Source organism: Drosophila subpulchrella, chromosome 2R, assembly GCF_014743375.2.
Source record: "Drosophila subpulchrella strain 33 F10 #4 breed RU33 chromosome 2R, RU_Dsub_v1.1 Primary Assembly, whole genome shotgun sequence".
NCBI classification, from domain to species: domain Eukaryota; kingdom Metazoa; phylum Arthropoda; class Insecta; order Diptera; family Drosophilidae; genus Drosophila; species Drosophila subpulchrella.
This window is the reverse complement of record NC_050611.1, coordinates 522,402-535,041: the sequence shown is the minus strand read 5'-3', so window position 1 is coordinate 535,041 and position 12,640 is coordinate 522,402. Positions and strand designations below refer to the sequence as shown.

At 37.4% G+C, this 12,640-nt stretch overlaps 2 protein-coding genes across 4 annotated transcripts; one reads left to right on the top strand and one right to left on the bottom strand.

The window, feature by feature from the left end:
• Positions 1 to 3,221: 3,221 nt before the first annotated feature.
• Positions 3,222 to 4,796, top strand: LOC119550580 (hybrid signal transduction histidine kinase M-like). Of its 2 annotated transcripts, none has more exons than XM_037859373.1 (2): positions 3,222 to 3,401; positions 3,455 to 4,796. In XM_037859373.1, exon 2 carries the CDS (start codon positions 4,220 to 4,222, stop codon positions 4,712 to 4,714), a length of 495 nt encoding a protein of 164 aa, XP_037715301.1. In that variant the 5' UTR covers positions 3,222 to 3,401; positions 3,455 to 4,219; the 3' UTR covers positions 4,715 to 4,796. Both variants share the same exon structure in this region, with proteins under 2 accessions (XP_037715301.1, XP_037715302.1).
• A 5,445-nt stretch (positions 4,797 to 10,241) lies between these two features.
• Positions 10,242 to 10,798, bottom strand: LOC119551219 (putative uncharacterized protein DDB_G0289981). Of its 2 annotated transcripts, none has more exons than XM_037860456.1 (2): positions 10,491 to 10,798; positions 10,242 to 10,440 (listed from the first exon to the last, which is right to left on the bottom strand). In XM_037860456.1, exons 1-2 carry the CDS (start codon positions 10,711 to 10,713, stop codon positions 10,436 to 10,438), a joined length of 228 nt encoding a protein of 75 aa, XP_037716384.1. In that variant the 5' UTR covers positions 10,714 to 10,798; the 3' UTR covers positions 10,242 to 10,435. The 2 variants fall into 2 exon arrangements, with proteins under 2 accessions (XP_037716384.1, XP_037716385.1); XM_037860457.1 differs by having other exon boundaries at positions 10,497 to 10,798.
• Positions 10,799 to 12,640: the final 1,842 nt, after the last annotated feature.

Genomic DNA, 12,640 nt, shown 5'->3' with positions numbered 1-12,640 from the left:
CACTCTAACGCCCACAAACCGCTCAAGCCTGTGGCGCCCACAATTTTCGTGCTAGATAAAAAAATTGAACTGAAATGTATTGGTCTCGTCAATACCTATCGATTGATTTAAAAAAAACTTTGCCACGCCAACTCTAACGCCCACAACGCTTAAATCTGTCTACCGCCGGTAGGTGGCGCATTTGCTGCTTGCATATCTCCACTTTCCTTTGGTCCCTTTAGCTGAGTAACGGGTATCTGATAGTCGAGGTACTCGACTATAGCGTTCTTCCTTGTTTTTTACTGTGATCAGCTGCTTAAATAACAGTGTTGCAAAATGCAAAAAATTTCAGGCCGAAATAAATATGTTCAAAAAAGTTATTAAGAAAACAGTTTATGGTAGTGGCAGTGGCTTAAGTCTATGAGCACCACTGTATATTGTTTTTCGTTTTATTACTCTTGATAACACTTGAGAGTATAATTATCACCGTCGCCTCTTAGTTTTACTAATTTGAAGTCACCCTGCGCAACTTGCTCGAGCGCTGCCTTAGACAACGAGTTAAACCGTTCCGGAAGGAAGATCACAAAATCTTCGCATGTGAGCATGACTTTATCTCCGAATCTGGTTCTCTCCACTTTAGCATTTTCTATCGGGATTGGTTTGTTAAACGGCAACGACTTTATACTCTTTATAGGAGGCAAAGAGACGGATCCCAGCTCATTCCTTTGATCCTGAGGTTGAGACATGAAGGGCTGCTTATATTGTACGAGTATAATGTATATAGGTCGAGCTACTTCTGAGTTACTCTAGTGCTGTGCATTTAGAATTTATACCGTATTCAGAAAAACAAAGCATGAGAAATGCCTCTTTCTGCTTCTTCTGATAACTATATCCGTTCAAATGTGAGTTTTTATACCCTTGCAGAGGGTATATTGATTTCAGTCAGAAGTTTGCAACGCAGTGAAGGAGACGTTTCCGACCCCATAAAGTATATATATTCTTGATCAGCATGACTAGACGAGTCGATATAGCCATGTCCGTCTGTCCGTCCGTTTCTACGCAAACTAGTCTCTCGGTTTTAAATCTATCGGGCTGAAACTTTCCCAAAAGTCTTATATCTTTTGCAGGTAGTATATAAGTCGGAACCAGCCGGACCGGACAACTATATCTTATAGCTCCCATAGGAATAATCGGAAAAAAAATTTAAAAAAAATTATATCTTTGGTGTTTTTTAGCATATAACCTCCAACGCTTGGAAATAACATTTTTTAATTAGTTCTAAATTTTGAATTTAATTTTATCAAAATCGGACGACTATATCATATAGCTGCCATAGGAACGATCGGAAAATTGGTAGGAAAATAATATGAAACAAATTATGTTTTTTGACATATTATCTTATACTATTGGGAATATCATTTTTTGTGTTTTTAAGTTTAATAATTATAGCTGCAGGGGTATATAAGCTTCGGCTTGCCGAAGCTAACTTCCTTTCTTGTTTTTTTTTGCGGTTTGTGATAACGAGAGAAAAACAAAGCCTGCGAACTATGTGGGGGCGGCGGAACTGAACTTTGTGATAACTGCCTCCTTCCGCGTTAAAATATTTTCGATTTGCAATAACTGCCCCATTCCGCGTTAAAATATTTGCGATTTGTAATAACTGCCTCCTCCCGCGTTAAAATATATGCGATTTGTGATAACCGCTTCTTTTCAAAACGAGAGAAAAACAAAGCGTCCGAACTATATGGGGGCGGCGGAATTGAGCTTTGTGATAACTGCCTCCTTCCGCGTTATAATATTGGGCGTGGCAGGAAAATGGTGGCAGGGGGGAGGGGAAGCGGTAGAAAGAGTATTGGAAGAGTGGACGGGGAGTGAAGGGGAACAAATATTTTACTGTGCAGTGTTCTAGAAAAAACAAGGAAGAACTATAGTCGAGTACCTCGACTATCAGATACCCGTTACTCAGCTAAAGGGACCAAAGGGAAATGGAGATATGCAAGCAGAAAAGCGATATTGAAATGCGCCACCTACCGGCGGTAGACAGTTTTAAGCGTTATGGGCGTGGCAACATTTTTTTTTGGATCAATCTATAGGTATTGACGAGACCAATACATTTCAGTTGAAATTTTTTATCTAGCATGAAAATTGTGGGCGCCACAGGTTTGGCGGTTTGTGGGCGTTAGAGTGGGCTTGGCATATTTGCGTAACAAACTTGCGCTGCGTACAAGGCTACGGAACCTAAATCTGAGATCCCAATTCTATATCTTTGATAGTTTCCGTGATATCCACGTTCATATCTACGATTTTTTGAAGTTTGTGGGCATTAAAGTGGGCGTGGCAAACTTTTTTTGGGTCAATCGATAGGTATTTATGAGAACAATACATTTCAGTTAAAATTTTTATTCTAGCATCAAAACTGTAGGAGCCACAGTCTTGGGCTGTTTGTGGCCGTTAGAGTGGGCGTGGCACTCTGCTGAAACACTCTTGCGCTGCTCAGGAATCTCAGGAATCTGCATGCCTAATCCCAGTATTGTAGCTCTTATAGTTTCCGAGATCTCAGCGTTCATATGGACAGACGGACAGACGGACATGGCTAGATCGACTCGGCTAGTGATCCTGATTAAGAATATATATACTTTATGGGGTCGGAAAAGCTTCCTTTTGCCTGTTACATACTTTCCGACAAATCTTTTACTCTACGAGTACTTCCAGGAAATATTTCGCAGTAGAAAACATGTTCTACAAAGTATTTCACAGCGGAGAATGTTCTACAACATTCTTCACTTTAAAATACTTTCTAGACTATTATACGAGCGACCTTGACTCCCACAACACGTGCCCCCAGAACACACGTGATCGTGAGTCAGAATCCGCTGTGACTCAGTTTACGCTGGTATGGTAAATATAGTTAATTATTAATATTTGCTGATCAAAATAACGGAGTGTCGAATAAGCAATGGGGCGTTTTTTTTTATATAAATTATATGAGAACGCTAATTTTAGAAAAATATGTTATTTTAGATATCTTAACGTAATTTAGTGTAACCATACTAATACGCAGTACATGTATATGAATACCCTTCATATAATATTATCGATAATTTTCCTAGTCGACGCTTGTTTGATGGACGTTGATGCACTACGAGCAGTACAAACAAGTGGCCCAACGACACCAAGCACGTGCTTGTTACGCGCGGGGCCGTTTTATCAATTTGGGCAAAAATGCGAGTTCGCGAGGAAGATACAAAAAACAAATAGAGACGGGACACAAATAAAAAAAAGAAGCAACTAAGAATTAAGCAAATGAGTTAAAATATTAGTTTTTAATACCGGGATAGAAGTTGAAGTGCAAATTAATTGGTTCTATTGCTTCCGGAAAAGCACATTTTTCTACGAACATGGCATACCGAGGAAGAAACTATGTAAGTTATTTATAATTCCTACAGTTATCCTTCACTGATTTCCATATTTTTAGCGTTGGGTACGGAAATACACAGTTCCACAGCGTGTATCCGTTGTGCGTGGAGGTAGCGGAGGTTATCGCGGCGGTGGTAATGGCTTTCGCGGATACGGAGGTAGGAACTGCGACTGCCAGTGCCACAGGGAACTAAAGCAATGCTGCTTGAGTGCTGATGCACATGCTAATCCAAGTATTCCAAGGTGCACCCAGGCGCCTCCGAAGTCTGCGACTAACCTTATTGCGCCACCTCAGGAAAGAAGCCCTAATTACTATGTGCTTGTGGAAGCTAACGAAAATGCCCAAGTGCCGACAAATTTCACTTCGGGCACCATGGGGACGCCCGAAACATGTCCTCTTTGTCAGGGTAGCGTATATCAGTTGCCCGGCCATAACGCGAACCCTGGTGTCATGTACACCATCGGACAGGGTCATACGCTAATAAACCCATCGCTGCCAGCCAGCACAATTGTTAGTCCATAAAGGTAACTTCATCCAGTGTAACAATACTGGTGTGTACGCACAACACAACATGACCAAAATCAGCTGGCAAACTTAAACCAGGGAATCAGTTCGGGAGTTTTCACACACAGCAACACCATCGGATCCGGACACATTACCGGACAATCGGGTTCAGTGATCCTGGCAAATCCATGCAACGATTGCATCCCAACCAGCAACTCAAACAACGTCGGCCACAGCAACCCGGAGGGCCAACTGATCTTCAACCAGGGCAACACCAACACCCCGGGAAATACCCTTGTATACGCAAGCCCGGGCAACATGGGTAACTGCAACACAGGAAGCCACAACATGTGTGGCAACTTTAACCAGGGTAACAGTATCAATACTTATGTGAACCCCTACGGTCAGGGAAACACCATTGCTCCCAGATATATCACTGGTACACAGTCTTCCATGAATTCGGGCCACGTCTCCATGCCGGGACACAGATCAAATAAGATGGTTAGAACTAACCCGGTTAGCCATGTCATGCCTGCAAGCATGAACCAAGGCAATGGCTCCTGCCGTACTAACCAGGGTAACCAGATCGGTCACGAAAACACCGCAGCACATGGACAAGGCAGTGGAACAAACACCCTGGTAAATGCGAACCCGGGCAACAACAACAATCCAAGCAACCTATTGGATTCCAAACCGTGCTGTTCCAAGGCCAAAAATAGCCAGGGAATACCGGCAGCCAAAGAACAGAAAAAAGATAGCTCGAACTCTTCGGATGAGGAGAAATTTATTCCCTTGGCACAGCCTAAAATATAGCACTTTCATTTCCTTACTCACTCATATACTATTATAAGACAAAAATGAAGAAAAATACAACATACTTACTTACTTACTTTTATAATCTTACCCCCCAAGTACAATGTATAACTTCAATAAAATGAAATCAAAATGAAAAACTACCAATATCTCTGTTCTCAAGTAAAGAATAATTCAAATATTTTTTTATTATATTATAGCTCCTAGGTTTTAGTAATCTATGGGTTGCATATACTGTGTTCATGCGATGAATCTTTCACCCTTTAGTTTCATGAAATTGGCTTATTCGTGTGCGCGTAAACATTGTTGTTGTTGTTTGTGTAAAGTCAATAGAAATTGCGCTGCGCGATTTCTTTGTCACCCCTGGTTAACTCTTCTCGTGCCGATTCCATCATTCCAAAAACACATCCTCAGAATTTTAAATCTGATACTGACGCTTATATTAGTTTATTGAATTTAATAAATTGTACAGTTACCATAAATGTTTAATTATATTCTTCTTTTATGCCAATTAAAATTAATACGAATAGGCAATAAACAAAAGTGTATTTTTGTTTTAGCTTCCGTCTGTGTAGGTATTTTACTTTCGATAATTTAATCGTTCAAAGTCTCTTTTCGATTGTTAATCTGGTCACATTGCATACAAATGTGACAGTTTCATTACTACAAAAACAAAGCGATTTGACAAAATAAAAACAATTAATTTCCATTGCTGATACCTTTTTTAATAAAAAAGTAAGTGGCCAATATGCACATTCTCTGAAAGTATTTGAGTATGTGTTCTTGTTTATCGTCACTTTGCATTTCAGTTTTATGTTTTATATAAAAGCAATTAAAGTTGGAAAATCCTGCAGATCGCCAACTGATTACAAAACAATTGAGTCAAACTTGATGTGTTCTATTTGCAATATCTATCGTTTATGCTTATACTTCCTATTAGTTCTAAACAAAATTTGTTCATGCATACATATGTACATTTATACAAACATATACAGTTGCGGCAACAAAAATAGCACCATTGCGTGGGTAGTTCTTAATTGTGATATAAAATGGCCATTTCTTGCAATATTTCCATTCTGTTTTTGGTAATAATTAGTGAAATATATGTACTTACTAAAATAACACTGATAACTGTTACAATGCGAACGGTTTTTATTACATTCGAATTTGTATGGAGATAGAGTCAAAATAGAGCGGCAACAAAAATAGCACTATTAACAGTTCTTCTACGAAAGCTTTACTTGTTCGAAACTTTATGGAGTTATTTCTTCTTAGATGCATTTGATATCAGTGCATTTAATTGATTTGCTAAAGTGAGTCGCAAATTTCGGTAGTTATGGGTCGTGCGATGCATTGTTCTGTGGAAACACGAAAAACAATCAAAAAGTTCATTTTCGAAGGCAATACCTATGCCCAGGTTGGGCGAATCATCGGTTGCTCTAACAAAATGATTTGTAATGCCCTAAAATATGATACCAAACCAGAAACACGCGGGAGAAAACTTGCAATGACACCAAAAATGGTAACGCGCCTGGTGCGCGAAAGTAAGAAGGACCCTTTTAAGCCGGCTAGCGAGCTTAAAAAGGATCTAAACATATCAGCAGCTATTACAACTGTTAGATCCTATTTACGTGACAACAATTATTCGCACGCAGTCCAAGAAAAGTACCGTTATTGACTAAAAAGAACATCGCAAAAAGAATTAAGTTTGCAAATCAGTACGTAAATTGGTCCCAAGAAAAGTGGCGGAACATATTGTGTCTGATGAGAGCAAGATTGTTTTATTTGGTGGAAAAGGGTCTCGGTCTTACGTTAGACGACCTCCCAATACAGAATATAACCCCCGCTTCACTTGCAAAACAATTAAACATGGAGGGTCCAGCATCATGGTGTGGGGTTGCTTTTCGTATTACGGAGTCGGCCCAATACATTGGATAAGACCTATCATGGATCAAAATGTCTACGTCGATATATTGGAAACAGTTATGCTACCATACGCGGAGTACAAAATGCCTTTGCTTTGGGTCTTCCAACAGGATAATGACCCAAAGCATACGAGCAGGAAAGCTCGATCCTGGTTTGAGACTAACGTCTTGGAGTGGCCGGCACAGACTTGAACCCGATAGAAAATCTTTGGAGTGACGTTAAAAAAGATGTTTCTAAGGCAAAGCCAAAAAATAATATGGACCTCTGGGCCACTGTGCAGGTGTCGTGGAAAAATATACCCAAGGAAAGATGTCAGGGTCTGGTGGACTCCATGCCAAGACGATGTGCTGCTGTCCTTGCAGCCAAAGGCTTCACAACAAAATATTAATTTTTAAGGACACTATCACGCATATTTCTGAATAATTTTTTTTTGATATTGTTGTATTTTTAAGTTTTTCACTCATTTTTCAATTTTGGTGCTATTTTTGTTGCCGACCAAATTTCCTTAAAATTTCGTATTTTTGTGAAATTTCTGTGAAATTTCATAAGTAATATGTTATAGTAATAAAATAAGTGGTTACCCACTCGCTTAAGCCATTATTCTTAATAAAATTTCGATTTAAAGCCAAGCTTATGTCATGGTGCTATTATTTTTGCCGCAGCTGTATTGTAATAATCGTTGATATGCAGATTATTAATGATTTTGTAAGACGTGCATTGAAGCGTGTCTTTATTAATGCCACTTTTGAAACCGAAGAAAAAAAAAAAATTTTCAGTTTCTTCGACTACTGGTTCTTCGCTTATATTAACAGTCTCTTCATTGCTTTTTTCAGTTTCTTCTGGTTCGTTTTCTCTTAAGTTAACAGTTCCATTTTCACTTAAATTAACAATTTCATTGTCATACATATTAACAGTTTCATTATCATACATATTAACAGTTTCATTATTATAATAAATATTATTGCCGTTTTGTGTCTTATTAATGAGTCTTCTATTTCTTCTAAAAAAATTATTGAAGTAATCTTTTATAATGTGTGATCTTTCATTTACTTTTTGTTTTATGATTCCATATTCCCATTCATTGGCATTTTTTCTAAATTGGACTTTATCTCCTATATTTAATGGACGCAGAGTTTTTGAGTGCATATTATAATAGGCCTTTTGTTTCACCTTTTTATGACCGAATCTTTTAATAATCTTTTCCTCCTCAATGTGATTTCTCAACAGCTCCGATTTCTTAATTGGCATTTTTGTCTTACACATTCGTCCAAAGAACAGTTCGCATGGAGCAAGACCTAAACTAGCTACGGGAGTAGCATTGTACTCAAGGATTCTATACTGGTAATCAGTTGCTTTAGAGCAACGTTTTAAAATATTCTTCGCAATCGCCACCCCTTTTTCTGCTAGTCCGTTGCTTTGTGGGTACCTAGGACTCGAAAACTGCAATAATGTATTACATTCATTAGCAAAGTTTCTAAACGAAAATGAAATAAAGGGATTGTTATCACAATTGAGCTGATTTCCCTTTTAGCCGACTAACAATCAAGAAATTAGAATATGCATCAAAGATTGACAAAAAATTGTTTCCCCTGTAATCAAAAATATCCATTCCTGCCATATGAAATGGATATTCTGGTGTTTCATCATCTATTAGCGGTTCCTTTTGATTGTTTCTTCTGAACTTTTCACATACCTCGCAAGAGTGCACCAATTCCTTAATTTGTACGCTCATGTCTGGCCAGTAGTAAAGTTTTCGTGCTCGAGCTAAGGTTTTCTCCACACCTAAATGGGACTCATGAACTTGGTTTGAGATTGATTTCTGTAACTTGGACGGGATCACCAGCCTACCAGCACAAAATAGAAAACCGTTTTCAAAGTGTAATTCCGATTTGAATTTATAGAAGTTTTGACAAAATTGGTTTAATTTATGGAATGATGGCCACCCATTTTTAACAAATTCAGCTATTTTCCAATAATTTTCATCGTTTTCCAAAACCCTAAGATAGCATTCATAATTTTCTTGCGAGAAACAGGCTGCTTGGCTTATTATATGAATTACATTGGCCAGTTCCGGGATGTCTGATTCATCCGGTAGTTGAGCTCGAGATAAACAGTCTGCAACAAACATGTCTCTTCCAGGTTTATATTTTACGGACATTTTTGGGTATTTTAGAAGATATATCAGCATTCGCTGTAATCGCATTGTTACTGAGTCAAGGTCACGGCTTAATAAGACTTCCAGAGGCTTGTGGTCACTTTCTACTAAAAATTCTCTACCGTAGACATAGAAGTGAAACCTTTCACACGCAAAAACAATTGCTAAAAGCTCTTTTTCAATTTGAGCCCACTTTTGTTCACTCTTTGTAAGCGTACGTGACGCAAAACTGATTGGATGTCCGTTTTGTAGAATAACACAACCGAGACCGTTTTTTGAGGCATCGGCTTGAATGACAACAGGCTTAGCGCTGTCATAGACGGCTAAAATCGGATCACTTGTTATAGTTCTAAGCAAGTCATTGAGTTCGTTTTGATGTTGTACAGTCCACTCAAACGAAGTATCATTCCTAGTCAGATTTCTCAGGTTTGTAGTTCTAGAAGATAAGTCTGGGATAAACTTGGCTAAATATTTAAAAAGTCCAAGAATACGTAGCACTCCCGCTTTGTCTTCTGGGATTTTAATATTCTGAATGGCTTCTAAATGCTTTCTTTGAGGTTTTATTTGCCCTTCTGATAAAATATGACCCATAAATTCAACTTCTTGTTTCCTATATTGAACTTTGTCCGGGTTAAAACGTATTCCATTTTCTTGAGCCCGCTGAAGTACTTGTAACAACGTGTTATCATGATCTTCAAGATTTTCCCCTAATATTCCTATGTCATCAAAGTAAACTATTACATTTGGTATGCCTCCAAAAATTTGAACCATATTTCGTTGAAACATTTCAAGAGCGCTATTGATTCCAAATGGAACCCGGTTAAATTTAAATCTCCCGAATGGAGTCATGAATGTCGATAAATCTGAACTAGCTTCATCCAGCTCCATTTGCCAGAATCCATGGGACAGATCCAGGATAGTAAAAACCTTTTTCCGAGTTAATTGTATCATAAAATCATCTATTGTTGGTATAAGGTAATGTTCTCTTTTAATTGCGTTATTTAACGGCTTAGGGTCTAAACAAATTCTGAGTTTTCCGTTTGATTTTTCCACTACTTGCAAATTGTTCACCCAACTAGTCGGGTATGTTACTGGGGAGATTATCTTTTCCTTTACCATAGCATTTAACTCTTGCTCCAATGACCCTAACAAACTTTGTGGGAACCTTTTTTTGTAATGGAGCACAGGCTGAGCACCTTCCTTCAAAATGATTGATTGTTTCTTTGGCAGCTTACCGAGTCCCTGAAATAATTGACTAAATTTTTCCACAAATTCCTCCCTGGTTTGAGGTAATCTACATATTGAATCAATATTTAAATGTTTAATGAGTTTTAATTCTACAGAGGACTTAAGACCTAAAAGTGGTTCACATTTCGCATCAACAACTAAAAATTCAATACATTTTGCTGTTTCTGAATTCAGATCATAACAGTTTGCTTTAACTTTTCCAAAATTATTAACTTTAACATTATTATAGTCAAAAATTAGAATGTTTTCTTTTTTAACTTCAAGTTTTAATTCTTTAACTAAATCACTTGGGATGCAGTTAACATCAGCGCCTGTGTCCACTTTAAACGTAACATTTTTTCCATTTATTTTATATGTTTTCGTCCATCTTACTCTGTTTAGCCCGCACTCGCTTATTCTAAAATTACTTTCATTAATGTAAGCCTCTGATTTAAATACTCTCCTTACTTTTACCTGATTCTATCCAATTAATAACTGCTCCGGCTGTTTGCTTGCGATCCACATCTATCTGCTTGCTTTTGTAGTTGTTGTTATCCACTCGTTTGTTGCTGATGTTGTTGTTATCCACTCGTCTATTGCTGCTGTTGTAGTTGTTGTTATCCACTCGTTTCTTCTGCTGCTTGCAGTACTTGGAAAAATGTCCAATTTTTCCGCAATAGTAACATGCCATTTCCTTTGCACGGCACTCGGAAAGATGATTCGGGTTGAAAATTGCTCCGCAATTATAGCAGCGACGGACAACTGCGTCAACGGACTTTTCATAATGGGGATTCCGTATAAATTCATTGTTTTTTGCGGCCGCTTCAAAGGCTTTGCACTCAGTGATGATCTCCTCGAGTTTCTTGTTTTTTGATTCAAGGAGTTTAAGCTGCAGCCTTTTATCTTGAATGCCAATTATGAAGCGGTCTAGCAACATACGTTCTTCGTATGTTCGGCCACAGTCACATTTGTAGTCACATAACTGTACCTGCTTGCGGAGTTGCGTCTCAAACTCTATGAAAGGCTGTCCCTCAGTTTGAACAATGTTGTTGAATTTGTAGGATTCCATTGTGATGTTTCGGAACGGGATGCTGTAGTGATCGAATGCCTTTAGTACGTCCTCCAGTGTACGGCTGACGACCGCGGCAGAGGTAGACGGGTCTGAAGACGTCACCATGGTGCCAACCATGCCATGTGCGGTTCCATCGTTGGGAAACAATGTACTGTATATTTCCGTGACCTTTGATCCAGCCAACCATAGGAATGTGGCAATCTTTTTGGCTTCTGGCTCTGAGTCTTTGCCTGACGCCATCATGTACATGATAAACGACCTCTTCCATTTTGGCCACTCATATGCCAGCATTGAGCAGTCGATTTCTTGTAGAACTCGCTCCATTTTGTTCCTTTTTAGTTTGCAATTGATATTTTCACTTCTGACACCATGTAATAATCGTTGATATGCAGATTATTAATGAGTTTGTAAGACTTGTATTGAAGCGTGTCTTTATTGATGCCACTTTTGAAACCGAAGCGAGCTTGCCCAGTGTGACCGTCTCTAACGATCATACGTACATTCAATATGAGCTTATACATTATTAACACTTACTACCTAATTATGAAAATACTGCATTCTCACTATTATTACATATATAAAGCACTTTAAACCTTAAGATCATTTTCTTTATCTCATATTCTTATATTTGGACACTTTCGACTGATTAATAGCATCATTTACAGTACAGTTCGCTACATTTAATTGTTTAACTTAATTTGCTAAAACTAAAAACACAATAATTTATCCGAATTTTTATATATTTTGTTATCACCGTTCTATGTTCACTTTTTATTCGTATTCCTCTATATTGTCTTCAATTTGCACATGTGCTCGCTAGTCTCTCTTGTATCGCAGTGTGACCGCTCTCCGATCTTTTCAATATCCTTAGCTTTCAATATTAGCTTAACTTAGTTTTACATTAAAACGGAATATCGGAATTGGTACATAAACGCGGAAGTTAGCATGTAAATGATATTAATACTAAATAATCATCGGCATACAGCTTATTCTATGAACCTATTTAATACACTGCTAACAATTTGCACGCTTGGTATGCCAACAAAAAAGCAGTATGTATTACCGATTATCGGGTAAATCTTATTTGTTATTGTTTAATTGGTAAAACTAAACATAGAATAGAGAAAAATTGCATGCAAATATATAACAAAAAAATATAAAAATAAAAGAAACACAATAAAAAATTTTTAAGCAAAGTAAAAATAAAGAGCGCAACAAAAGTTAATACAAATTGCATGAAAACTGAAAAAATTAAAATTAGTTACGACAAGCGCAAATTCAATAATTACAAAAAAATTGAATAAAAAAGAGAACAAACAAAAAAATAATATAAAAAAGAACTACCAAAATTTCAAATAAGAATATTTTATAGCAATTGCAAAAAAGACAGCGGAAATAAAAAATAAGAGCAAATATAGTAGTAGTACTAAACAAGTTCAAATAAATAGCAAAATAGTTAAAATAGAAAGATTTTAACAATCGTAATTAAAATCCTTATATATTGCATGAAAAAAAAATTAAAAAATATTTTCAATATATAATTACA

What these genes read in the sequence shown, in the direction of transcription:
- LOC119551219 (XM_037860456.1), bottom strand. Translation starts at nt 10,713, where the DNA reads ATGGCATGTTACTATTGCGGAAAAATTGGACATTTTTCCAAGTACTGC.
- LOC119550580 (XM_037859373.1), top strand. Translation starts at nt 4,220, where the DNA reads ATGGGTAACTGCAACACAGGAAGCCACAACATGTGTGGCAACTTTAAC.